General features: G+C 55.6%; 7 protein-coding genes across 7 annotated transcripts; 3 read left to right on the top strand and 4 right to left on the bottom strand.

Annotated features, from left to right (window-relative positions):
- Positions 1-10,008: 10,008 nt before the first annotated feature.
- EsH8_VI_000584 (histidine phosphatase superfamily) lies at positions 10,009-11,457 on the bottom strand (the record flags this gene model as incomplete). Its single annotated transcript, XM_083271837.1, has 1 exon — positions 10,009-11,457. One exon carries the CDS (start codon positions 11,455-11,457, stop codon positions 10,009-10,011), a length of 1,449 nt encoding a protein of 482 aa, XP_083127011.1.
- Positions 11,458-12,694: 1,237 nt separating this feature from the next.
- On the bottom strand, positions 12,695-13,828 carry EsH8_VI_000585 (SDR family oxidoreductase; the record flags this gene model as incomplete). Its single annotated transcript, XM_083271838.1, has 4 exons — positions 12,695-13,334; positions 13,390-13,454; positions 13,516-13,709; positions 13,774-13,828. The coding sequence occupies 4 exons, from the start codon at positions 13,826-13,828 to the stop codon at positions 12,695-12,697; spliced, it is 954 nt and encodes a 317-aa protein (XP_083127012.1).
- Positions 13,829-15,253: 1,425 nt separating this feature from the next.
- On the top strand, positions 15,254-16,718 carry EsH8_VI_000586 (class I SAM-dependent methyltransferase; the record flags this gene model as incomplete). The annotated part of the gene is made up of 9 exons (XM_083271839.1): positions 15,254-15,304; positions 15,358-15,390; positions 15,454-15,544; positions 15,602-15,643; positions 15,702-15,856; positions 15,909-15,946; positions 15,998-16,135; positions 16,188-16,607; positions 16,658-16,718. The coding sequence occupies 9 exons, from the start codon at positions 15,254-15,256 to the stop codon at positions 16,716-16,718; spliced, it is 1,029 nt and encodes a 342-aa protein (XP_083127013.1).
- A 1,427-nt stretch (positions 16,719-18,145) lies between these two features.
- On the top strand, positions 18,146-19,051 carry EsH8_VI_000587 (uncharacterized protein; the record flags this gene model as incomplete). The annotated part of the gene is made up of 2 exons (XM_083271840.1): positions 18,146-18,208; positions 18,425-19,051. The coding sequence occupies 2 exons, from the start codon at positions 18,146-18,148 to the stop codon at positions 19,049-19,051; spliced, it is 690 nt and encodes a 229-aa protein (XP_083127014.1).
- A 469-nt stretch (positions 19,052-19,520) lies between these two features.
- On the bottom strand, positions 19,521-20,797 carry EsH8_VI_000588 (Per1-like-domain-containing protein; the record flags this gene model as incomplete). The annotated part of the gene is made up of 4 exons (XM_083271841.1): positions 19,521-19,578; positions 19,655-20,414; positions 20,477-20,525; positions 20,663-20,797. The coding sequence occupies 4 exons, from the start codon at positions 20,795-20,797 to the stop codon at positions 19,521-19,523; spliced, it is 1,002 nt and encodes a 333-aa protein (XP_083127015.1).
- A 2,034-nt stretch (positions 20,798-22,831) lies between these two features.
- On the top strand, positions 22,832-23,876 carry EsH8_VI_000589 (uncharacterized protein; the record flags this gene model as incomplete). Its single annotated transcript, XM_083271842.1, has 2 exons — positions 22,832-23,465; positions 23,551-23,876. 2 exons carry the CDS (start codon positions 22,832-22,834, stop codon positions 23,874-23,876), a joined length of 960 nt encoding a protein of 319 aa, XP_083127016.1.
- A 700-nt stretch (positions 23,877-24,576) lies between these two features.
- EsH8_VI_000590 (uncharacterized protein) lies at positions 24,577-25,308 on the bottom strand (the record flags this gene model as incomplete). Its single annotated transcript, XM_083271843.1, has 2 exons — positions 24,577-25,147; positions 25,202-25,308. The coding sequence occupies 2 exons, from the start codon at positions 25,306-25,308 to the stop codon at positions 24,577-24,579; spliced, it is 678 nt and encodes a 225-aa protein (XP_083127017.1).
- Positions 25,309-26,352: the final 1,044 nt, after the last annotated feature.

The following is a 26,352-nucleotide window of genomic DNA, read 5'->3' on the forward strand; positions in this document are numbered from 1 at the left end:
GTCCATGGCAATGGCCAACACAGCTTCCGCAACCAACCAATGAACGGTACCATACTCTGCTGGCCTAGCACTGCTGCGTCAGATTGCCGTACTATGTATGGTTGCCTGCCTCGTCCTATCCACCCGCTATCACGCCACTACTTTGCCGTCAGCCATGTCAACCTCTGATGCGCCAGACAGAGAGAGATACACACCGGCTCTTGGGCTACGGTACATTAGCCGGCTGGATATCAGATCATCAGCTTTCTGCTATTACTCTCACGCTCGCATCTGCAATGCACTTTTGCCATCTTCAACGTGGTCGAGGTCCAACCCCTCGTTTCCTCTCTAAACGCTCCCCGCGGCAGCTACCATCCATCACTGCCTAGGCGCCTATTCGTCCATGCTATGGCGTCCCATGCTATATCATTGCCCGCCCCCAACGCTATAGCACACCGAACCGGAGCAATATCAAGCACCGGCTGCCACCCCCTCCGATCCACCACCAACATCTCCTACCAGTGCACTTGCGCCCATTGCCCATATCAACTGTTGTCCGGGTTCGGATGCCCGCCATCGGGGGTGGCGTGCGGCAATATTCCATTTCAACCACGGCCCACATACTCATCGTGCCTACATCAGTTCCATCTACCTTCCACGACGAAAAGCAAATGAGCAACAGCAGCACCAGCATGAACAACCATGGACTCTCCTAGGTGGATGGGGATTCGGTGTACTCGGTTCAGCACCCAACGGGGCCTCTGTCTCGGTGCTCGAACAAAGACACCCCGCCCGCCCTGACACCTCCCGCGAAAGAGACCCAGCTTGGCCAGGTCGGTGCGTTGGCAGGGATCTGTCCCAGGGGTGCTACCTGTAGCGGACACTTCAGCGACGGCTCCTCCGTCTTGGGGCCAGTTCCTGATGGTCGCCAGGCTGTTCCACATTGTATTTTCCAGGTGCTCCGTAAGGCATGGACATGCGCACCAGAAAGAAGACCATCACGAACATGGGCCACTCAACAACGCCCGATGTCTGTTCTCGCAACCCTACAAGCCCAATCATGTCCCATGCCACAACAGTGTCGACTTGCTTACTGTTCTAGCCTTACAATTAGTGATTTCAACTGTTAAAAGGCCGACCTTCACTGGCGAAAGTGAAGAAGACGGGGGGGAAATCCCTCTCCGGTTAAGGAGGCAGGAGCTTCAGGATGACTGACCGTCACAACAAATGCCACTTGCCCATGCCGAAACAAAATTTCCTTTACCTCCTCGCCGCGCCATCACGCCTTCATGTCAGCGAGGCCCCGTCTAGTCTGAATCAATCATTCAAACCAAGCTGACCTGACCATTTCTTCTTGTCGGCACCAAACCTCGCTCGACCCCCCTAGACATACAGGCCGACCTTGACATCCCCACTGTCGGCAGAGGGCGTGGTGATAGCGGATTTACCTTGCAGGTGCCACGAGGTGTGCAGTTAAGACCAGGGGTCCTGATACCTCTCTCCCATGTATCCGCATCCCATCCCCTTTCGTCCCCCATGCCCCCCGTCCACTGTCAAAGCCCTCCATCGCCTGATGGGGGAATTTCCACCTGCATCCACTGTCACAGACCTGGACCTTGCGAGGCGGAGAGACCTCAACCCTGGACCTCGTCGTCCGTCCGTCCTAACGACCGTTTTTTTCGTTTTTTTTTTCTTTCGATGCAAGCGCTTCCGTCATGGCTCAGACATGGACAGGGTAGCTCAAATCCGTTCACAGTTTGCTCAAAACCAATGCTTTGCGCCTTGCCTCTCCTTTCCCTCAAGGTACATACCCTACCGCGCGCCCTGGCCCTGCTCTCTCGTCTCACTCATATATATCCATCCAGCCTCGACCGGCCATGCGCATGCTTTTTGCAACAACAGTTTCTGCTGCCTAAATACAAGTCTCGTCCTGATCTCAGATACACCCGACCAAGTTGGCTGTACTCTCTCCGCCGCCTCCTAAGCCTGTCATCTCTTCTTCTGCCTTTGTCCGTCTGTACAATTTCGGACCTTGAGACCAAGTTCCTCCAAAACAGAACTCTCAACACCACATCAGTACATATAACCCAAGGCATGCTGTCCTCTTCCTAGATACGTCGGACCTGATCATCACCACCACAACTTGACACTTCCGCCTACCCCAGTACCTACCTCTTCGGCCTATTGCCCAATCGGCCTTCCTCTCTTAGCACACCTCCAACACCATCTCGACGCATAGCGTGAGAGCTTGCCTGGTCGCTGCTAGGCTGATAGCGTCAACAGCCTTTACCTTTCACAACTTGTCGCCCATCATGTGCGACTTCACCAAGAACTACTACATCTACACATCATGTATCGACCCGGGCGCCCACTTTTTCAGAACCTCAGTGGACGGCAATCGGAGTCGGGCATGCTGCAATGGACCTCATGAGCGGTACATTGTCGTTCCTGGCCACTGCCCTCTTTGCAGTGGCTAAACAAGCCGTACTTGGCCAAACAGTCTTGCTGGTATTTTTTCACGGGCTGTTCGCTTGAAAACTCGGGCACGACAGTCAAAAGACCCCGACACACCCGGCCGACATCCCCGGCCAGCATTTCCACTGGACGGCTCTCGGGTGGGCCTCGAAATTCTCATTCACCACTCAACCACACTTTTCGACTGGAGACAAGTCTTTTTTTCACGCCGGTGCGGCGAGGCGTTCTGGGTATGGGCGGTGTTACTTGTTTCTGAGCTCCCGGCTCAATTCTCGTCGTTGCACTGAATTCCGGGAGGAGATGAGGCGAGGGAAAGGAGAACGACAAGCGAAAACGGCTGAACGATCAAGGGCGGACTCGCACCAAATCGAATGTCGACTTGCGGGGGACGGTTCTGCAGCCTCATTATTTGGTTTTCGAGACACCCCATTCCCGTTAACCGGACTCTGTTTCTTCTTCAGAGCGAGAGAGACGTCGAAACGGGGAACCTGAGAAGACGAGGGCTATCACCACCTCTACCGCGGGGTGGACTTGGTCATCCTGCCTGCTTTCCCACCACACGAAACACACAACGGCATCCGGGACCCCACGAGAGAAATGGCAGGACAGGCCCGGGGGAAAGGGAAAAAAGCAAAAGCAAAAAAGCACAGCAAGCGAGCACAGCACAAAAGCATCGTTGACCCCTCTCACACTTTTTCCCACTTGGTCTATTTTCTTCATCATTCTTCTTTTTCTTTTTTCCTCTCCCTTTCTTTTTTCCCACTCCTCCGGTCTTCACATCTCTGTTTAGTTGTTTTTCCTCTTGTCTTTCTTACTGGGTCCATTACACCGGCATAGCAAAGCAGATTGTGTGTGTGTGTAATTCTTGAGCGAGGGGGAGATGGGTGACGGGGAGGGAGGGGGCTGGCAAAGGGAGTGGTGGTACGGCGTTATATTTTTTATGGCATGGGATAGGCGCAAAACCGGGAAATCATGGGAAGAACAAAGTTGTTTGCAGGCATTACACTGCTACTGCATGAAGTCTAGTACTTTCTTCGTATTATATCAAGGAATCAAAAACGTTGCTACTTTTTTGTGGTAACCAACCATATATCACAACTTGACGCTCACCTGAATTCCCCCTCCGCCAAGGATAATACTTCGAGTGCAGTGTTTTTTTCCCAGCCCATTTATTATGCCTTGCTCTCCCATAAGCAGGTGCGTTCTTTAACGGGAGAGCTAAGATCTACAATGTGACGGCGGGGGCGAGTGCGTACCGAAGCGCTTTTGGCCTTTGGGGGAGGTGGGTGGGTGGCCGTCATCCAGGCCGAAAGCATATATCAGCTCCCAATATTTTCTAATATTCTTTTGGGCTTATATGTACGCTGTGCGTGTCCGTGTCTGTCGATGGCCCTGGTCTGGTGGGGGCGGGAGGGGGCCAAGAATCAACAGCAGGTCCTCGGCCGGGCTCGAGAACAGAAATCCGCATGGGGATACCTCCCGCCCAAGTCCCTCAACCAAGCCCAAGAGGCGAGGCTGAGTTATTGGGCAAGGTTATTGCGGCCGTCCGTATCAGTCCCAATGTTGGAGCCTGCAGCACTTCCGACTACGGCGGCCTCGAGGATGTCGGCGACGAAGGCAAGCGCGCTCGCACTATGGGTGTATAGCAGAGCCGCAATATACCCCCTCCACCCCCGATGCTGCGTTCTTGTTTGCAGTCATGCAAGCGACTCTCAGCCTGCCTCCCTCTATCACTTTCATCCCGTCTTGGGGGCTCCCCTCACTTCCCGCCGTTGGCTTGGTACCCCTCATCTGTTCCCTTTTCTGGACCTGCCCGGCGCCGCAAGGCTCGCGGGGATCGGATGTCCACCTTTGCTGACAGCTTGGCCACGGAACCACGAAGCCATGAAGCCACGAAAGCCAGGGGAACGTCTCCGATCCTAGCTTTGGCCCTCTGAAATGAGTTGGGTACTGGTCTAAGGAGCCATAAAACACACAATAACTCTTTATCTGTAGTAATTATATCCTCCGTGATGGAAGGCATGGCGATAAGATGACGGAAGGCTTGCCACGCGCAAGTTGATGAGATGCAGCCGGCCGGATGAAGACAACGCCGCAGCCCATCCGCACGCCGGGCCCCTCTTCCGTGTCACCATGCAATGCAGTCGGATCCTTCGACTGAAGACGCATTGGCAGAAGACAAATAATCGCATCATTCGAGGGCGCCCTTGACAACCTACATCCACACCCTCTCCTCCGACTCCTGTTACGAAGACCGGTCACGATGTGTGTAAGCCTTGCTATCATGCCGCGCAGCATGTCAGTGGGCCTATGAGGCAGCGTGGGGATTAATACACAGTCTTATGGACCAGACATGCGACAGTCACAACAGCAAGCTGCAGCGCCATGCCTCATGGCTGTCACGGCCGCTGTCTGCATGCAAGAGGCTCGTTTAGTTAACGGCGCGGCGATATCGTTGGTCGGAGGCTTGCAAAGTTGGATGAGAGAGCGTCCTAGTCGAAGACTCCCGTGGTACGATGCCGACACCGAGTTAAAGCTCCCTCTGACCGTCCAATAGGCCCACTGGGAGCCCTATACTCCTTTTGAAGGCTGCAGTCCTCACGTGAAGGTGGCCCGGATTAGCTGAATAAAGTGTTCAAGCTTCCGGGTGGTTGCTCCTGGATTCGCGCGTGATCGTTGAAGAGGGATGATGTTGGTTCGAAAGATGCCAACCTGTCCTACAGAAAGGAGCACGACGATCAGTTTCACTGAGTCGTACATAGGTGCGCATTGCCCCATCAAAGGTCGGCAACGCCCACTCGGTGGTTTGGTTCGTCCGAGTGGGCGTCGTGAGGTGTTGCTGCAATGGAGCGAGCGTGGAGCAAATGGCAGCGGGTCGACTTGGTTTGCTCTGGCTGGCAGACAGGGGGGCGCCGTACCGAATATTCCCCGACAGCAGTATTTTGCCCAGTATGCTTCCTCGGGCCCCCCATGTCAATCAATTGCTGGTCGAAGCAAGCGACCTCCCTGTTTATTTTCCTCCGTACTCGGCTGAGCGTCGCGCATCCGTTTCTTTTCCTAACCGATGTCGCACCCATCTGGGTCTCTCAGTGGGCTTGTGGCATTTCCCAAATTGCACTGGTCCGGTCCGTGATTTCGGTGCCGAGAGAGCGGCCGATAGCACATCTGGATGGCAGCCGAAGTCCAGAAACGGCGCCGTCTCCGGCTCCGTGCATGGGGTTGCATTGCCGATACGGTACGGTGGCCTGATACAGCCGCCCTACACCGTCCATGGGCGCCCCTTGGCTTGCTCGCCCTTGATCGTCCCGGCTCTCCGGACCCATCACCAACCCCGGGGCACTTTGCTAAGGTTTCCGTTCACTCCGAACCAAGAGGCCGACGGAGGCTTCCGATTCCAAGACAGGATTCCTGGTCGTTTGGCCTCATCCAGTGGGAAATCGTATGTTGCTGTCGCGTGGACCGAGTCAAGCGGGCCTCGAGCCCATCAAGTTACGTAGCGACCATCGCCCTTGTTTCCCGACGCACATGGTTTTGTACCATTTTCCCGTTCAACCGTTGGGCGGGACCCCTGTCGGACCGCTATGGCCCTTCTGGGCCTGGCGGGGACGACGATTGCCATTTCAGCTTTTCTCCATTCATGTCAAATTTTCCCTAGAGGCTCAAGCCAGGGGGCTTTGTTGACCTGGTCCTGGAGTCTCCGCCGCCTCATCATCCCCTCGTCCTGGCAGGGCCCATTGCAACGCTCCGCGTTTGTCGAAGCGACGAGACGGGGGATTTGGGCAGGGCACTCGTCGTATGATGCTGGCGAGTCAGTCGGATGATGTCAGGTTGGAAGATGAAGGGCTGCCAGCTCCTTGGTCCGGAGGGTACACAGAATGCTAGCGGCCGCCGAAGGTGCCGTGCCGACGTGGTCCCCCCTCCCCTCCCCCTCCCACGTGTCCCCGGCAGCGGGATCAGGGACCTGAGCAAGCGACCTGCTTGGCCTCCCAGTTCCACCACGTATGATTTCGCAACGCAGACGGACGGACGTCAAGGGAGACGGCCACCGGCACCTGTCATGGATGTGCCAAGGAAGTGAACTACTGCCCCGGTCCGTCTCCGCTCGGCACCTTAATTGGACGAAGGGACAGAGTATCGAACGGCGGTTGCATGCTCAGCTCACCCTTACCGAGAGCCAGGGACCTGGGTGGCGCCATTCGGCCCAGAGTAAATGTCAAAGTGAGCAACCCCTCCACTTCACCACTCCAAAGACTGGCATTTCCGCCGTTTTACCGACTGCCGATCGATGGGGTGATACTACCAAGGCAGTGGAGGCAAGAAATTGCTTCGCTTTGACGCAGGGCCGGGAGCACAAGATCCAAAAAAGCGACAGAACGATGCCGGCCTGGTTTCTAGAAGCAGGCGGGCAAGATGAATGATTGGCATGACCACTTCCTGCCTTCGTCCATGCTTAGTCAAGGTTATTAATCATTGTGGCCCCTTCACAGTGCCTTGTCCAGGTCCAGGTCCAGGCCCGGGTCCGGGTCTAGGTCCAGGTCTGCCAGGAGACGTCCTGAAGCACCTCCCCCGGCTTAGGCCAAGGCAAGTACCGAGTGCCAGGTAGCAGGCTCTGCGACTGCCGCATGGCTTCCTGGGACAGGCAGGCTGCTTGTCTGGAGAAAGAGACAGCTGCAGTGGGGCGGGGGTGATTGCAGCGCCTGCTTTACATAGGCAATATTGACTTCTCAGCCGGCAGTTGGAAGTCACTCGGCACACGAGCTGTCTGTGCAACAAACAGATGGCTGGTATCATCTGGGCTAGGCTCGAGATGGAATTTGGTACGCTGAGAAAGGCAGGCTGGAGTCGGCCGTTGACTCCATCCCGGCGCCCACTACTCCCATCGCGCCCTCCCCCCATCTTGCCCATTTTTTCCCATTAAGCTCGCCCCGTGTCGTGCCTCCTGTCTTGTTCTCTTTAGCGGCGGCAATAGCAGCCTATTCGGGCCGGCAACTTTGCCAATCAATGGACCTTCTCGGGCAAACAATGTCTGCCAACCCGAGTGCAAGTTGCCTTTTGGCATGTAAGAGCTCTTTGGAGCAATTGTGGTCCATAGGGGCTGGCCTCCAGACGCTGAATGAACCCAGCCAGAGCGGATAGCAATTGCCTGTGCCCGTGTTGTTTCCCTCCTCCAAGACTCCTGTCATGCCGTGCACATAATCCTGTCTTGCCCTCTCCAGACAAGGAAAGATCAATATGTGCAACAGGCAACAGTGGTTTACCTTCCATCCATGGCGCCGAACCCCGCCATGACAGTTGCCTACCTCGCTGTCAAAAATAGTCATGTATCTTGCGTCGCTCTAGCATGGAAGACTGCAGCCCCACGGCCTTGTTTCTTGACATGAAGCCCAGCATTTTCTCAGATCGGGACCAGCATCAAGATCAATATCAGGACCACGCTATGGTCGAACCAAGATGTGAATAAAGCGCCAAATACAGCTATACCGGGAAAGATCAAGAATACGACACAGGAATACTGCAGCAGGTCTTTCAAATCACTCCCTCGGGGTTACGGGATACCAACCGGACAGGCTCGCTGTGTAGCCGCCAAGCCTCAAACACGCACCGCCGTCATGTTGCGGCCAAAAGTAGAAGAAGAGGCGCTGGAGGAACCTACTATTCCAGCGGAAGTTCAACTGCAAAGCATGGTCATTCTTGTCGTCGCAGTCGTGTCCCTCCTTGGTGCCAGCTGGATCATGGCCAGCTACGCGGCAAGCTCCTCGCCGTAAATGCCCTCTGGTCCCGTTGCACTGACAACCAGCTCAGATGTTCCCCAATCTACGCTCGTTCCGTCACCGCCTCATTAATTGCCTTGCCATTAGCGATTTTCTCATGGCCCTCAACTTCCTCTGCTCGACGTCGTTGAACATCGACGGGAAATCCATTGGCGCTCCACAACAAGCCGATTTCTGCAGCTACAATGGTTTCATGACCCAAGTCTTTGTTATACAGACCGACTATTGGGTGCTGACCATCGCTGTCTGCACGTACTTTATTTTGGCCGGCCACAGAAAGCAATCCACCTGGATCCAGGATCACGAAGCCATCATATGGATGTTTCCGTGGTTCTTCTCTATCCTCTGGGCATCAATAGGTCTCGTAGTCGTCGGTTATGGGGATACTGGTGCTTGTGAGCGCCGCACCCCCATATGATGACGGGCCTAACTCGGGATCCTGACCATTATGAATAGGGTGCTGGTTCACTTCGGACAGGGTTATTCTGCTCGTCAACTTCGTTCCTCGATGTGAGTGAATATTGGAAACCACATGTTGACAGAGATCTAACGTAGCGTGCATTTCAGGGGTCATCATAATCACTGTGTTTGTACTGTATGCCTACCTGTCATATGTCCTTTACGAAGCACACGCCCGCTTGAGATCGGTTCATGAACCATCTCACCACCATCGCGGGTCTGGTCCTGCAAGGGAGAGCCAGCAGAGCAGCATCCACGGCGGCATGGAAACTCGCTCGATGGTTTCCATTATTAGGCTCAAAAGAGTAAGAAAATTGGGGCATACAGTATACTTGGAAGATGCAAACTGACACCTGATAGATCGCACGCCTCATGCTCTTGTATCCGCTTGCATATGCCGTGATCTGGTCACTACCCACCGCAATCCGGATATATCAGGCAACGAAAAATAAGCCAGCAGCCTTTACACTGCAGACGATCGACAAGGCCAGCATTGTGATACAAGGCCTCGTGGATTCCATTATCTACGGCATCAATGAGACGACCCGTGCGAGCTGGCGCGCACGTTTTCCTCGTCGGGGGTATCCTACTTTTCCAGGGGTGATTGTTCACGGTGCGGATAACCGCCAGTCAAACATGGGCAGGGAGAGGTCTCCTCAGCTCAGAGAGAGGAGCAGTCTTGAGCCTGCAACATCAAGTTCGAATGAAGAGGCCGGGTTCGAGAGTGATGATGCTTCAAGCCTGGCGGAGCTCTGAGAAGTGAGGGTGTAGGCTGGCCCAGTGGCGGTAGGAGGGAGTTCTGTGGAAGACTCTGGGAGCTCGGGTACGGGGAGTGGGCCGTTAATGGCCACCAACCCATCACTCTGAGTACTGACATGGTATTCATAGGAAGTACGAGGCTATGTTAAGCTTTAAAAGAGCCAGCTACTTCATGCATAGGGCCGGGAGTGGGTCGCTTGCTGCCGAACCAGGGGCTTGCTATAATTCGTGCATTCCATACCGCTGCCAGAATCGGAACGGCCTCCATGGAGTCTATAAACAGAAACGGGGGCCTTCTCTCACACATGATCATCAAGACAGGCTTCCGTGACGGCACAGCATGTGAAAACATGATCAGTCCGGCGGTAACAACATTTCATTACTAGTAGTTCATTTTCGTTACAAGTTACCATTCGCCACACATTCATCGTAACACATTATCTACCCCTTCCTTTCCTCTCCCCCTCTCTCTCCCCCTCTCCCTCCCTCTGTCTGTCTGTCACTCTTTCTGTCATCATATCTCTCTATCATGGATCCGAGTGACCGTCTTATCTTGGAACCCGTGTCAGTGCTTGGCACTGGCAGTCTGCTCGACGGCGGGGACGCCAGAGGCGTCCTTGGCAATCTTGGACTTCTTGACCATGCGCAGGCCGGCGACGGCCATGACCAAGCCCTGGATGCCGAGGATGACGACCAGGGTGACGAGCGCACCGATGACGCCGGCCACCGGGGTCGAGATGCCGCCGCTGCCGCTGCCGCCGGTGGAGTCGGAGCCGGTGGCGCCCGTGCTGCCGTCCAGGCCCAGGGCGGAGGCGCAGGTCCCCGTGGAGTTGCCGCAGGCCGTGCACCACGCCTTGGTGTCCTCGACAGCGAACTGGCGCATCTCGTCGACGAAGGTGGTCCAGGGGAGGAGGGTCTCGGAGCGGCCGAAGAGCGGGTAGACGTCGAGCGGGCTATCGCCGGCGGAGCCGTTGGCGAAGCGGAAGCGCACCGAGACGTCGGCGGCGGCGGGGCTGGCCGAGGTGGCGTTGGTGACGAGCTCGAAGACCATGGACGAGGCGTAGTCGACGACGGTCTGGAAGTCGGCCGAGACCTTTTGCAGCTGGGCGAGACCGAAGAAGGAGGAGAAGGAGGCGTAGGCGCCGAACTGGATGTTGGCCTTCGTGGAGCCCGTCTTGGCGGCGCTGTTGAGCGTCGCGTTGAGGGCCTGCAGGACCTGGCCGGCGAGGACCTTGCCGGCGATGGCGCGGATGGGGTCCGTCTCGTTGTAGGCCAGGTTCCACTCGTGGATGTTTGCGTAGTCCGTCAGGCGGCGGATGGTGGCGTTGGTGAGCAGGTCCGCCGACGGGATGGTCTCGTTGTGGATGGTGGCGACGTTGACGAGGTCGAAGATGGTGTAGGCGTTCTCGAAGGTGGCGGCCTTGGCGCCAAAGGTGCCGTTGATGACAGGCAGCAGGCCCTGGTAGAAGTCGAGAGACTCGGCGGCGACGGCCTGGTACTCGGGCGAGGAGAAGTAGTTGTTGGAGCTGACGACGGCCTTGCCGCACCCGCTGCCGCCCTGAAGCCACTCGCTACTCTCAGCGTCCTGGCTGGTGGCCGCCGTGCTGACGGCGTTGACGGGCACGTACTGGTACCCGCCCAGGGGCGCCTCGACGCTTGAGCCGTTGGCGAGGACGTTGGCGGTGCCGGCGGGCGGGTAGAAGCCCTGCAGGAAGGCGTAGGCCGAGGACTGCAGGACGACGTCGCTGGGCGACGTTACGGAGAGCTGCTCGGGCAGGACGTCGTCGGCGCTGATGTAGCGGATCTGGGCCGTGGCGTTGTCGCGGACGTAGCGCTGGCCGTAGTGGAGGCCCGACGTGTAGACCTCGTAGGCGCCGAGGTCGGTGAAGCGGACGGGGGGCGTCTTCTTGGCGGTGCGGTCGCCGTGGCGGTGGAAGACGTAGATGCCGAGCACGGTCTCGGCGGCGGCCGGCATGATGGGGAGGCCCAGGGCCAGGAGGAGCTTGAGTTCCATTGTGGGCGGCTGTCTCTTTTTCTTTCTTTCGTGACAATGGCCGGGTAGTTAGTTGCCTGGTTCTTGTCCGAGCCTTTTGAAAGTGTTAGCTACTGGGGTTTTCTTTTCTATCCTTGCTCGTTGACTTGGTCAGTCGCCGCCTGGTCATCAAGTCTCGGCCTCTTGACTTCACTTTTCCACTTCGCTCGGTTCTCATGGGAAGACAGGGGGGGAAGGGTACTAGCTTATATTCGAGGGGAAAGTAGGATGGCTTACTCCGTATGCGTAATTGCTATCCGGTTGAATATCGCACCGACAATGGGATGTGATAGACAATCGACGTCTGCCTATCTGCGACACAGCTTACGGAAAGCGTCAAGGATATCGAGCGGTCTCGGATATGGAGAGTCTCGAGACGTTACAGTTCGAAAGGCTCCCCTCGACGTCCTCCCGGGAACGGGTATCACCGGCCCTTTTATCCATCACCGACTGTCGCATTCTTCCACTCTTCACTAGCCCGGGGGGTTCGACAGAGAGAGCATCATTAGCCCTCGCTCCGGGGAGGAACATATCCATTTTCTCCACAGAGGCTCGACCCGCTCCAATCCTCCGAGCCAGTCGATGTTTCGCGATAAAGGAGGGGGTGAGAGGCACTAGCCACGGCAAGTGGTCATTAGATTTTATCACCGGCCATGTCCTATCAGCCAGCGCCGCGGAGGGCTTTTTGCGTCTGGGGCATGCCACAAGATGCGCCAGAAGCAGGCATTCGTGCGGCCAATTAGTCAAACTGTTCCTGATGTCCCCACCCGAGAAGCAAGCCATCACCTGCAGGGCGAGGGAAGTGGATGCCGGCTTGGCCAGAAAAGCTTGAGTGCGCCGCACCCGGCCGGCCTTCAGCGACGCTGATTAGTGGACAGGGCGACGAGGGGGGGGTTTAAAGAAGCGTTCAGTATTTCCGCTGCAGTCCGCGGGAGGGGCTCCGGCCTGTCGGCGGTTGCTCTGGGCTTGTCCAGCTTGGTTTTGTGGTGCCGACAGCCGATGGGTCAGAAGAACTGTTTGGTAAACGTAAGATGCAAATCTCACACACACTCTCTCTCTCTGGAAATGATTTTTTGAATTGGATCTAATGGGTCGAGGCGTTCTCCGCGCTTGAATGCCTCACAATTTACAGTTCTCAGGCCTTTAATCGTTGTTTATATCCGCGGGCTTGCTGAAGGTGGGTGGTATCGTCGACCCACCAAAGCCCCAGTTCTCCGACTCATAGCTTGGACTCGGTCTTTCGCCCGCTCTTCAAATTCTTCGAAATCTCTCCCTTGAGGAGGAAATCCGGATACACCATGTCTGCATCAGTTCCGACCGCGAGTGCACCCTGCCGTCTCCAAGCACCACCGTCGACGGGTATCGCCTGCCCGTTGACAAAACTGCCGGCGTCACTAAACAGGTAGACGGTGGAGTCGGCGATGTCCCGGACGACGCCCCACCGGCCTTGCGGCACGACGGAGTCGGCCTTGGACTGGTCCTGCTTGCTGCTGGCCAGCCGCTCCATGCCCTCCGTGTCCTTGATCGGCCCGGGGGCGATGACATTGCTCGTGACCCCGAACGGGCCGTACTCCAATGTCACCGACGCCATGAGAGAGTCGACAGCTGCCTTGGCGGCCGACACGTGCGCTTGCAGTGGCATCCCGGTCCAGTGGAATGTTGCAGACACAAAAATGATGCGGCCGCCTGTTCGGCCGTCTTTGCTTGGCGTAGGGTTCCTTTTAGCCGACTCAACCAGGTGAGAGATGGTGGCCTTGATGGTGTTGAAAGTGCCCAGAACGTCAATGTCGATGACGGCCTTGAAGGCGTTGGGGCTCATGCCGGACAAGGGTGCGATGAAGTTGCCAGCGGCGCCTGCACTGCAGCGGCCGGGCTGTCAGTTTCCGGGAAGATGGATCCGCATCGGGCACTTACATGACAAAGTCGATGCCTCCAAGTTCCTTGGCGCACCTGTCGGCCGCATCTTGCAGACTCTGGGGCTGATAGTGACAGGTCAGTTTTTCGAGATCCCTCGAGCGTGCAAAGCCCATCAATACGTACATTTCTCACGTCGCAGCCACCGATGCCGATGACCTTGGCCCCGGGTCTCGCAGTGGCCAAGTCCTTGGCCATGGCCTCGGTCTTTTCGACATTGCGGCCGATAATGCAGGCATTTGCTCCGAGGCGGACAAGAGCGCGGGTTTGAGCGCTGCAAATGGTTCCGGCACCGCCGGTGACAAAGGCAACTCTGTCGTCTGAAGGTCTTGGTCAGCCTCAACGCGGCGGCGAGAGACCACGGGTGCACGTGGCCGAACTTACTAAAGATGCCGTCCTTCCACACCGGACTCAGATACTCGGACTCCGGGACAGGCATGGTTGTAGAGGGAGGCTGTCTGCGTGGATGGCGAAGAGCAACAACTACTGTTCGTAAGTATCACCTGGCAAAGAGACGTGCGGGGCCTTTTCGACAAGATAAGCTCAGCTACAATGTAAAGGGCCTGGAGATTGGGGCCTTTGTGGATCAGTTGGCTTCACAAATAGCGATGGATGCAACACAGGAATAAGAAATGAAGAAGATAAGATTCCAGTTGGTGCGAATGCTGGTTTTGGCGCGCAACGGTAACGGCAAATGCGCAGCACAGATCGCGGCGGCAGTGACGCGACGGACCTCGGCAAGGACGGGGTGTGGAGTATTCCGTCGTGGTGGATAATATTGATTAGTCGGTGCTGCTGCTGATGTCAGCAGGACTAGAACGCCAGGCCTAAAACCCAGGCAAAGATCACGGGGGGGAGCTCTCGGTCGGCCAGCCACTGATTGGAGGGTGAAAGCCAGTGCGAGGTTGTTTCCTCAGTCAGCCTAGACGCACCTGGCCCTGCGTCCCAGGGCCGATTTTAGCGTGTTTTCCCGCCGCAATCATCCCCCGGAGGAGACGACAGGATCCCCCGGGGACACCTTCCCCAACCGCTGCTAGCGGCCGCTGCAACCAACGCCTCCCGCTTCTAAAGTAAACAACTTCGTCACATTCAAGCCAACAACAACTTGACCGCTTCACCCAACATTCATTTCTCCAACTAAGAACCGTATCCATGGGGAAAGCCTTAAATGAATGTGAACTTTGCGTAGGTGATATTGCAAACCGCAAACAATATGGCTCCGTCACACGTCCATCTCGATATTCATTTGCAGGAGACTGGAAGACCCAGAGACATGGGTATCGATACTCCCGGAGGCATAGTGACTTTAAAAACGGAGCCTGAACTTCGCCTCAGGCTCCGTCGTGAACGAAAGAGAACAACTGCAGGTGATTCTAGCTCCAACCAACATCTTGCCCGGCGACAAGGTCTTTCCTCTGTCCAGTCGTATGATCCCACAACGGGGGCATCTGAAGAATCTCGGTCTTTTGTCCCTTTTTCTTCCCTGGACTAATGCAACGGCTCAAATCCGCGACTCGCCTGTGTAGACGATTGGACATGGTGAAATACCAGAGGAACGGTCTCCAGTAATGATGCACCACGCCATCTGCTTCTGTCGTATGCTGGAGACCCGCCGTTCCTCATCTCGCTTCTATACGCGCGTAGCCTGCTTCCTCGACAGCAAACAGGCCCGCACGAGCAAACAAAACTGCATCTTTGCCGCCAACGTGCATAATGTCTTTGGCCAAGGAGAGGGGTAACACCTACATCTCTCAGAGAGATAAATGCACTCGGTCGTCGGTCTCTAGGTTCGTCTCGGTCGCCTTCGTCGAAACGTGGAACATCTGGTACAAGAGCAGCTCATTCTGTATTCAAAGCCCCCAACATGGCCAATCATCAAGCCGAAAATGGCGTGTTCATTGTCGCTGACGATGTGGTAAAACTTTCCCAACCTCACGGTAAACCAGAATATCCTAATTGTTCTCTTAGGATGCGGATGACACCTCATCGGTGGTGGCAACCGTAAGTGCAGATCCAAGATGATTCACATTGGAACTTGCCTCCGGTTCTGACTTTTACCTTCAGAGCATTGCTTCGTCGAGTACAAGCTTAGCTAGCTCAATTCTCAACCATCGTATCGAGAATGGAAGGACGTATCACAAGTATAAAGAGGGCAGTAGGTTCTACCGGTGCCCTCCGTCTTGATGCACATCAGTGGTTCTCACCAGTCTAGGATACAACTACCCAAACGATGAGAGGGAGAATGACAGACTAGGTTCCCAAATTCCTCCCTTGGCAGAATCGAGCTCGTCTTACCGTCAATCTACCCTTAGATTTCCAACACGAGCTTTTCTATCTCACCCTCCACGACAAGCTCGGCCTTGCACCTCCAAATGATGATGGGTCTCAAGTTAAGCGTGTTCTTGACCTTGGAACCGGCACCGGTATTTGGGCCATAGATTTTGGAGATGCGCATCCTGAGGCCGTGGTAAGAAAGATGAGCAAGCATTTCAGGTAATGAAAGTTGAACTTAGCCTTAGGTTTACGGCGTGGATCTTTCGCCTACACAATCAGCAGCGTATGTTCACAAACAGCACCAATAACCAACGACCGTACTGACATGTTTTAGCGTCCCTCCCAATGTCAAATTTGAAATTGACGACGTAGAGGAGCCATGGACGTATCACGAACCCTTTGATTACATTCACTGTCGCGCGATGACATCCTCCATCTCCAATTGGAGAAAACTTCTCAAGCAAGCGTTTAAGTAAGCACCACTACCTTAATATTTGTGTTACAATAAATGCTGACTGAACAAGCCACCTTGAACCTGGCGGATGGTTTGAGATGCAGGAGGGTCATATCAGACCCCGATCCGATGATGGAACCTTGTCCTCAAACCATGCACTTGTAAAGTGGGTGGATTTACTGGAAGAGGCCTGTAACAAATTCGGGCGTCCTTTCGCAGATATCCCAGGGCTTGCGGATGTGATGAAGGAGATTGGATTTGTCGACGTTACCTTGAGCACATACAAGTGGCCTCTCAATACGTGGCCCAAGGACCCCCATTACAAGGAACTCGGCCACTTCAGCTATGAGAACTTTATGGACGGCATCGAGGGTTTTACACTGGCTCCCTTCACTAGAGCCCTGGGCTGGACAAAAGAAGAGGTGAATGTCTTCCTCGTCGACGTGCGTAACGATTTGAAAGACAGAACTATACACGCATACATTCCCATGTAAGTCTAGCCTCACTCATTCTTCACTTCACTACTCATACATCCAACAGCCAAGTTGTTCACGGAAGGAGGCCCGATGAGCCCAAGGAGTCTGAAGAGCCGTCGGCATAAGGAATAGCTGGGATTTTGGTTCGCATTTCTTTTTGGAGACTATAATCAATTCCATCATGTAAATAAACGGCAAATCTTTACCTCCCAAGTCGTTGCGCAAATAAATTCACAGCACCGCCCCCGAAACTAAGCTACTATCTGGAGTACTTTGTTTGCCTGCGAAGTTGAAGTACTGGGCACTCGAAACTATGGTGTAGACTTTCATCATTATGAAGCCTCGAGCATGCCGTGAACACAGTTGTATATAACAGCTACTTCGGCGGCAAAAGTCCCAAGAATGGTCGATAAATCTGACGCAGATGTTTGCGCAGCCAATGGCAAAGCAGGGTGCAGCTTCAAGTAAGCATACGAGTGACTAGGTAGTTTAACGGCCAGCTAACACAAGCAAGCGGCAATAAGTGTTATTTGGGGCCGACATGGTTTCATGTCTCTCACAGAACCTAAATGATGTTCATTTGGACAGAGTATCTTTAGCCTCGTTTTGCTACAGCCTCTGGTTGATTAAATTTGACAACAACCGTCCCGTAGCTAAGGTGAAACAAACCCCGTCCTGCAGGTGAGCTAGTTGATTTACGACAGGAATAGCCTTAAGGTTTGGACTTCTGTACAGTTCAGCCAAAAGCGTGCAGATTAGACTATTTTGCCATTCTAGTAATGCATGGCTACTCAACCTATGGAAGCAATTCGGCAGAGGTCGCCGAGGAGGAGGGGACTCAAGGTTGATGGCATTGCGTTGGTGGATACATCAACATTACAGATTTAAGCAAGCTGGGGTTACTGCAGCAATAGTTTCCTTTCATTGAAGTAGTTCCTTCGGAGATTCAAGTTTAAACAATCGAGAGCCACCCATTGCCTTGGGCCAATGGCGAACTCTTACTCAACAAAGGCTAGAGTAAAAGCCATTGGATAACCTATGCAAGTAATTGTGCATTTGTTGTGCAATTGTGACGCAGCTTCGAATGCGAATGCAAGTGCACGGACAGGATTAAGCTCAGTTTCCCCATACGGAAGCTCTGCTCCAGGTCCGTCCCCACTCGACCCTGGGCCAACCAAAGCACGGCGAAACAACCAAGCAGCAGCCCCTCTCTTTTTCTTTTATTCCCGCGCAAGCGGCAGGCGGCAAGGCGGGAACGTCGTCAACAAGCGTCAATCAATCAATCAATCAGGCCAAATCCCATCCCCCCAGGCCCTTTTTGCCTTACCATCCTTCGACGCCTAACTGGTCAGGTCCAGCCCCCCAGATCAAACCAGCTCCAACGACAGACCACCACCCAGCCACCCACACCCCTGTGTCAGCAGCAGAACGACATCTATCCGAGTCGTCACATCCCGCACTCGACTCTACCTCGGGAACTTCGACTCTGCAACCCATCACCGACCTTTCGCCAACTCTTCTCCCCCCGAACTCGCTGCACTATCCAGCCACCATGGCTTCCAAAGGAGTCTCGCTCCTGAAGTTCGTGGGAACTGTTTCCCTCGGTCTTCTGACTGTGCGTTACCGCCCCCGCCCCGCTCTTCCCCTCCGCCCGGACCGTACAGCAGCTTGGCTCGCTGTCGGATCATCAGTGACGCCACTATTCCCATCACCCCTCCTCCAAACCTCCCCCCGCACCTCTAGAAGCCCCGGAACCCCGGGGCCACGCCCATCTTGATATGCTTCGCGCGCTGTAGATTCACAAGGGTTTGCTAAACATTGCGCGCAACAGGGCCTCTCGTACTCCCTCTCCACCGTGTCCGTCCCCTCGATCCTCTCCCTCCCCTCCGCATCCGACGCCCTCCGCGCCTTCCAGAACCTCTACCCCGGCGCGACCGCCCGCCTGCGCCTCCTGACAGGCGTTTCCGCCACGTCCTTCCTCCTCGCCTTCTTCCTCTCCCCGCGCGCCTTCCGCCACCCGTACCTCGTCTACTCCTCCGTCCTCTGCCTGACCTCCGGCCTCGCCGAGCAAATCACCCCTTACATCCTCAAGAGCTCGCCCGAATCGTCCAAGGAGGCCATCGCCGCTCGTCAACAGGCTCGCCGCGAGCGTGAAGAGGCCCGCAAGGCCGCCCGCCTGGCCCGCCAGGAGGCCCGCATGGAGGCCAGCTACGAGGTCCTCGGCGACACACAAAGCGACGGCGCCGGCAGCGCGAGCGGCGACGAGTCGGCAGCCGCCGCTGCGGAGGAGGAGGCCCTGAACGGCGAGGAGGTCCGCAGCGAGGTCGAAGGTTTCAGGAAGACACAGATCGTGCAGACCGCCATTGCCTCGTTCGGATTCCTGCTGTCCGTCATTGGCATCTGGGGCGACGGTGCCATCCAGGTCTTCCAGACCGAAACCGTCATTGTCGGCATATAAGGAAGGGCGGATGTTGAGGAACGGATGGGACGCATGGTGTCCCCGAGTACTTTTTTTTTTTTTGGTGAAATTGTTTGCGTTTGGGAGTCATGAGATTGAAGGGCCGGAAACACGATGCCACATTATTGCCGCTGTCACAGGAAACTGTCATACTCGTTACATATTCTTCTCTACTACCCCGGCCCAATGAGGATCGGAGAACATGGCAAAATAGACCATTGAAGCTAAGCTACGCACGCCAAGGCCGCTCCATCTCTTTAATTGCAATAGTGCAGTGCTCCTCTCTCGGCCAAGGCCATTCCTTGGACCTTCATTCACGGACCCCCCTTTCAGACTGGCAAATGAGTCCTTGGGGGCGGCAGTTATTCTTGTTATAAGCCTTGGGGTTATACCCCAAGGACCTAACCTCGACACGGGTAAACCCCCGTGGAGATGTGCGTGTAGGCGTCCGAAGCCGTAGCAGGTGCCCTCAAGACTTGAGCCTCTCGCTTCCCGCCATGTCGTCCTGCGCGTCCTTGATGAGGAATCTGGGAGCGGTGTCAGCGAACGGTCGCCTTCGACTCCCCAGCATTGCGTGCCGTGGGGGAGGGGGGGTAAACTCACCTGTACATCAGTATCGTCGGCGGGATCGTGCCCAAGTGCCACAAGCTGTGGGCGTCAAGGGCGCCCCACAGGGGCGGGAAGTCGAAGAGCTCGAGGCTCATGACGGTTATGACGCTGGCGACGACGATGCTCGGCCAGATGGCCCAGCCCCTGCGCGACTGCCTGTACTTCCTGAAGCTGAAGACGAGCCACATGACGTTCTGGACCATGCCGACGACGACGTTGGCGGCCATGTTGTAGGTGTAGTCCCAGCGGACGCCCTTCAGGTAGGCGACGTGGCCGGCGTACATGGCCAGGCACAGCAGGGTCCAGGCGCGCAGGACCGACCTCCGGCGCGGCGTGGGGCGGTCGAGGCGCAGGACGCGCACGACGGTGTAGTACAGGCCGTACAGCACGCTGGCGCCGGCGGCGAAGTAGTCGAGCTGCTCGGTGGCCGCGAAGTCGCGGGTGTGGAAGATGGCGCTAAAGGTCCACGAGGCGATGCCCACGCCCGCGAGCCACTCGTACCAGCGGCGCAGCGGGTAGGACGCGGGGACGACGGCGCGGAGCTTGCGCCAGCCGTCGCGGTGGGCCCAGAGGTTGCCCAGGCTGAAGAGGGTGCTGAAGGGCTCCTGGACGCCCAGGATGCGCTGGAAGGGCCATTTCCCGTGGAACTGGACCACGCGCTCGCCCTTGGCGACGCGCTCCTTTGTGATTATGTGCTGGCAGGTGTAGTCGCATTCGGAGGCGCAGGTCCAGAGGAGGAGGCGGCGGTGGATGGCTGTGCGGGAGGGGGTCAGCTTCTTGTGCGCGTGTGGTTTACGGGAGGGGACGGGGGCGTACGGATAGGTGTGGCATCTTTGCCCGGAGCGCAGTTTTCAGCTTGGCAAACCTGGATCGCGACGCAGCGTGTCAGTCACAGAAAGGGCGCGGCCAGGGAGACGAGTTGAAGGGGACAATATTTTTTTTAACGCGGACGGGCAGGCACGCGGGTATGTGTAGGTGTGCGTGGGGGGGGGAGGCACCAACTTGGACGCATTCTCTGAACTCTGGCAGCCGATCGCCGTAAGAGGCCTCGACCGTCGCGGCGAAGGCGAAGAGGATGGCGAGGAGGACTGGGAACAGAGGAGACTGCGATGGCCTCCCCGCTCGTAAGACTTTCATGGTGTCGGCATCTATCGCTGGGGTTCTCGCGTCGTTGTCGGCGGCGGCGGTAGCGGCGTGCGTTGTTTGTGCAGTGCAATGGGACGGACGGGAGGCAGGTATCTTGGGATGAGAGATGGGACACAAGGGTCCGGAGGTCTCGGACGGCCGCAGCTCTGTCACTGTGGCACTGATCGAATCAAGGTCCGGGTTATGGTACGTTGGCTGGCGGGGGATCCGGGTGTGTGATTGGCCACGCCTGGTAGGCCAATCTATTTGGCGGGGTTCAGCTCTGTTCCCATCTGTGTCTAGGGGCTCCCCGAGCTCCCATCCCTACTGCTCTTTGACGTCTGCCACTTAACCTCGACCATCCGGGTCAACACGCCGTGGCCCTTGGGATTGAAGCAGGTCATCACTCAACTATCCAATGATTTGTATTGGATAATATAACCATGGCTGGACCCACATGCTTCTGCTGGGGAACAAGAACTCGACATTGACTGATGAAGGTGGTCGGTTATTCTGTGCAGCGCCGCCTCTCTAAACAGATCAGAGTTTATGAGCTAAATAGTGGTAGCAGACAGCAGTGGTACGAGTTTCGGGCTCAGCATTGTCAATGAGGAGAAGAACGTGCATCAAAGTCAACCTTTAGTCGGATAAGCTCCGGCTGGTCATGTATCGCAGCATATTCGACATACTAGCTGGTGATGGTCTCGAATATCTATTCTCGGCTTGCCGTTTCACTTTTGCTCCTTCACCAATGGATACGTCGGGGGAGAGGGCATATCCGTTCGGCGAGCGCCATTGAACCCTGGCTAGTCGGGGAGGCCATGACAACAGAGATGTAACATGACGGGAGGCCTAACTCTGACACGGAAATAAGCACACGCTCAGAAAAGATATGGGCTAGTTTGATGATATAATTAAAGCAGCGTAAAAGGCCTGGTTACAAAAACAAGTCTTGTAACGCTGACACGAGAATGGAGAGAAGCACGTAAGCTCGCCGCCATATATTGAATGTAATAGAAGGTGTTGGACCCTGACTCTTCGGGACCCAGAAAGCAACCGAGTTGCGGGCTGTTCCTGCTTCCCAACTGGTATTTTCAGGGCGGGAAACAGGAGTTATCTGCATTTTCCATCCTGGTCCAGAGACTTTGCAATCTTCTACGTCCCCAGGCTTTACAATTTGGGTAGTTACCCCGGCACTCTTTTTTTTTTGTTCCCAGTTGAGACTCGTCACCTTTAACTAAAAGGACAATGACAGACCACCGATTCCTCTGTCATGTCCCTCCCTGCAAACTCCTTAGACCATGAGGTGGAGAGTCTAATGGCGGACGCTTTCATAGCTGGACATGTACTTTTCCCTCAACTTGATGACTTGCCCCATCCATCATTCGGCAGGACAATGCTGCTGCCCCAATCTTGCACGCGGCGATTTCTCCCGGCCAAGTCCGCATCGTCGCGCCACATCCTCTAAGAAAGAACTCAAAAAGGGACGGGGAAAAGAGGAAAGGGAAAAAAAGGGCCCTCGATTAAGATTACGTCTGGGTTCCCATTGGATCGCGTCTTCGAAGACGTTGGTTTCGGCACGTCCTGCCGGGCTTGGCATGGGCCCAGACGGCGGAAAACTAAGCCAACAAGCATAACGACCCCTGTCCTTCTGAATGGAGTCAATGGCGAGGCCCCACGCTCTTGCTCCCGCGCCATTCCAACTTGGCAAAGCTTGTGTTCGCTTCAGTGAAGACGAGGTTGCTCTCGGCGCGGGGCCTGTCTTCCCCTTGGTAGCTGTGCCGCCGGTGAGGCGGTTGTGGCTCTGCCGATTTCGTGAGAGAGAGGGAAAACCCTTCCGCAGCATTCTGAACCTTCAACCGCTCGGCTCTTTTCTCTCTTTCTCTCAACTGACGTCTTCTGAAGAAGGCTGGCAAAGGGGCTTCCAAGGCAAGTTGCTGTCGAGCTACTCGAGACTAGAACTGCTGGGTAGACTCGAACCATTCGCCAGCTTCTGCCCAACTCGGTTGTAACAAACTCCTCATCACATCCCCAAACGACCTTACGATGATCCCAACTCTGGCCTTCTATGAGGCGGCCGCCTCCTTCGTCAGCATCGCACCCTCGATCCTCGACAGCCATCCCAAGTCCAACAACGGTATGACCTATATGTTCTACGAGAAGACCGAATTTTTGTCCAACTCCTCCAACGTCGTCAAGATCGCATGGGCAGACGTACAGTCGGCATTCAAGCATCCCGACCACGCCGACGTGGCCACACACGCCGGAATCGACTGGACCAAGCCCTTCCCTGGCTCGACAATCGACGGTTTCCAAACCCACCTGCGCATTGCCAACGACGTCCCGTTTCCAGAGTCGACGGTGCATGACCAGTTCACCGAGGTCACTGCCATCACATACAGCCTCCCGGAGTCCATGATGAAAGACGGGGTGCCCAAGGCGATGGACCCTTCGTGGTACATATGCCGCCACTACATCGTCACCGACAAGATAGACCCAACCGGCCCCGTCGACCACACCTGCGGGTTCCTGCCGCAGGAATGCCGCGCTGACCTCGAGAGCAGCCTTACGGAAAACTGGACCAAGGAGGACCCCGAGTATCCCTGCTCTGCACTTGGTTTCGACTACGTCCCCGTGAGCTGCCAAGACTATCTAGGTCGTATCACCCAGCATGTTGAAGGTTAGTGTATTTTTCTTCTTCTTTCTGCCTCCGAGTTGATCAAACACCCCCCGCGCAACGACTTGGCTGACGCTGAGCGACGAAGCGTTCGACCCGGCATTGTTCGCGGACGTGGATGTATCCAAAGCAGTTGCGTTGGAAGCGGTCTCCCAAGGGTCCTGGATGATCGGCACCGGCTTCGTAGACGCCGGTAACTCGACGGCGTACTACGAGGCGACAAACCGGACATTCATAATCGGCACCGTCTTTGGCTACGGCTACTCCGTTGAGGAAGATCGGAAACAGACGCCCAAGCTGTCACTTGCTTGCCTCCGTCCCGAGTGGGTGGAACCGCCGCAGCCCACCACCACGACCGAAACCGCCGCCGCCGCCACGCCGTTCGTTTACGAGCCAACTGCCAGCCTCTGGTAGTGAGAGTCACTATGCACTTAGTTGAGAAAAGGTCGCCAGTTGCGGCCGTGTATTAATACCAAGCATCATCACCCGGGGTTGAATTCTTCTCGACTACCAATCCCACTCCATTCCACAAAGCTCCCCATGAGCTCAGTTGTCAAATTTCGGCCACTCAATGTTACTCAGTATAGTGACTGTTTTGCCTGCAATGTAGAGTTTGGACACCACGTTGTTGAGTGGCATCCCGAAACATGAACCAGTGTGTGTAATTCATGCCTCTGCTTCACGAAGGGCCACAAACGTATCCTGTTCTGCGCTGAAAGCTGTACGGATTGAACTCGTGAGGGGTTCGAGACTGTGTGGCCGCGCTTGAAGCGGTAGCTGTTCTCACCAAATCGGCCGAAGATCCTTTCGCGGGGGCATACCAGAGCAGTAGTTCCACGCTGACGATTCCTCTCGCTGGAGACGTATTGGTCTCGTTTTATACTCTCTGTTATTTGGCGGTCCTTATGGTGTCTCGTCGGCGGATGTCGTCAACTCTAAGCTTGCCGTCTCCCTTTGATCCGAGGCCGTATTGCTGCCATCCTCTTCCACAACTCCTTGGCGTCAAATCATAGTAATCTGGGCCCTCTCGATTTAATATTTTCTCTCGGCAGCAGTCGCTTGCCCCTATTGCCTAATGGCAGGCGATCACTAGCGGCTCAGCTCCGGCGCGGCATTAACCCGTGAGATCGCTGCTGAATCCCGGCACGTACTCCATCAGTATGCCTCTCACTTCGAGTAAGCGGCTGCCGGACTCCTTGTTGAGGACTATCGAAGTCGTGGCGTAGGCTCTGGGTAGTCTGGTGCCCTTCTCCGCGCCCGACCGGGACTGCAAACGCGACAGACGATCGCTGGCCGCGGCCTCGCACTCCATTTGTCGTTCAACCTCCTCCTGTAATTTGTTGCGCTTCTCCTCGGCGTCAAAGTCCTCGCTAGAGAGGTACTCGACCCAGTCATCGGCGGCTCCCCGGCGCACGAACTCGACGAATTCTTCTTCGAGCTCGGGAGACCATTCACCCGTGCCCCGGACAAGCCGCTGGTTCTGTGTAGAGGGGGAGAAGCGGCGGTCAAAGACTTTCAGTGCCGCTCTGATCGGAGGGCCTGCAGGCTGCATCACGGCAACTTCCATGACGGTCCAGTCGGAAGGTTGGAAAACACGCGATATCACCATTCGCAGAGGACCCTGAAAGGGGGGCGAGCCACCTTCGGCCAGGGCTGTTATCATGTTTCCTCGCCAGTATGGGTTTCTTTTTTAAAATATTAGCTTGCGGGGCGTTTTTACTGTCCTGGCAACAACCTACGGTGAGTATGCCATCTTGAGCCAGTCCACAATGCTTTTGAAGACATTGCCGATTCCCCGGGCCGCGCCGAAGAAGAGGCTTTTGATGTAAGCCAGAATGGCCGACATCGTGCCGCGAAGAGATGTTGCACTTGACAGGTTTGATTTATCTTGCCCCCCTCCCTGGAGTTGTAAAATCCTTCCTTCCGTGAGCGTTGTGATGCGATCGCGGGCCGGGAGCCAAGGCACGAGAAGTGAGGCAGGAAAGCGAAAGGCGCGAAGAAAAAAGGACGTTGCGACAGGGTTTGAGGGTGCAGGTTGAAAATGGACCCTGGGCAAGCCTGCCCGTTTGGGTAATCAGCTAATCAGAGCTTGTGTGGATAACCCCCGGCTGCCGCTCAAGGGTAGCTGGTGGCTCTAGCGTCTCGCATACCGACCTCATCGGCGGCTTCGGTGAGCTTCGGTGTAGGGCACTCTCTAAGCACTATGCCACGACGTAGCAACCGCTTTGATCTAGGTAACTCACCAAGCCACATTCCGGAGCTCATTTGTTTCCTTTGCGGGGTTTTTATAAAGGGGCACCAATATCAAGATTTCAAGGATATTGTTTAAAGCGAGTAGACAAGTTAACCTCAGCAAGGGTGACTGGAAGAGTCGCAATGCCCGGTAGTGAGGTGGTAGAGGCGGCGAACTAGTCCACCCAACGGCAACGCAATTGCAAACACCATATTCAGAATTTTCGCAGAGATAACAGACCAATATCTACGGACTTTTTTCAGAACTACGAGGCCGTCCATCAGGCGACAGAATCCGGTGAGTAGGCCGGGCCGTTAGAAGGGACCGCACAGATGCCCGCGGCAAAGCATGCCATCCCCTCCCGCATAAAGTTTCACGATGCGAGAAGGGGAACACCGCCTCCACCAACCCGAGCTTCCACATATCCATCCCAGGACAAACAAACCGCGGACGTGCAAAAATTTCGTGGCTGATACCCATCCCAACTTCTTTCGCGGTCTCGACTACATTTTCCCAGTGAATCCTGCAAATCCTTTTGAATCTTCGAAACCAGAAAATCCCACCCTCACATAGCGGATCCATGTCTCCTGCTTCAGTGTCTCCAGTATAAACAAACGGTTCAACCTCGAAAATAGAGGGGCTTGTCTGGGTTCGTAC

This window comes from Colletotrichum jinshuiense, chromosome 6 (genome assembly GCF_051148585.1).
Source record: "Colletotrichum jinshuiense chromosome 6, complete sequence".
Classification (NCBI taxonomy): domain Eukaryota; kingdom Fungi; phylum Ascomycota; class Sordariomycetes; order Glomerellales; family Glomerellaceae; genus Colletotrichum; species Colletotrichum jinshuiense.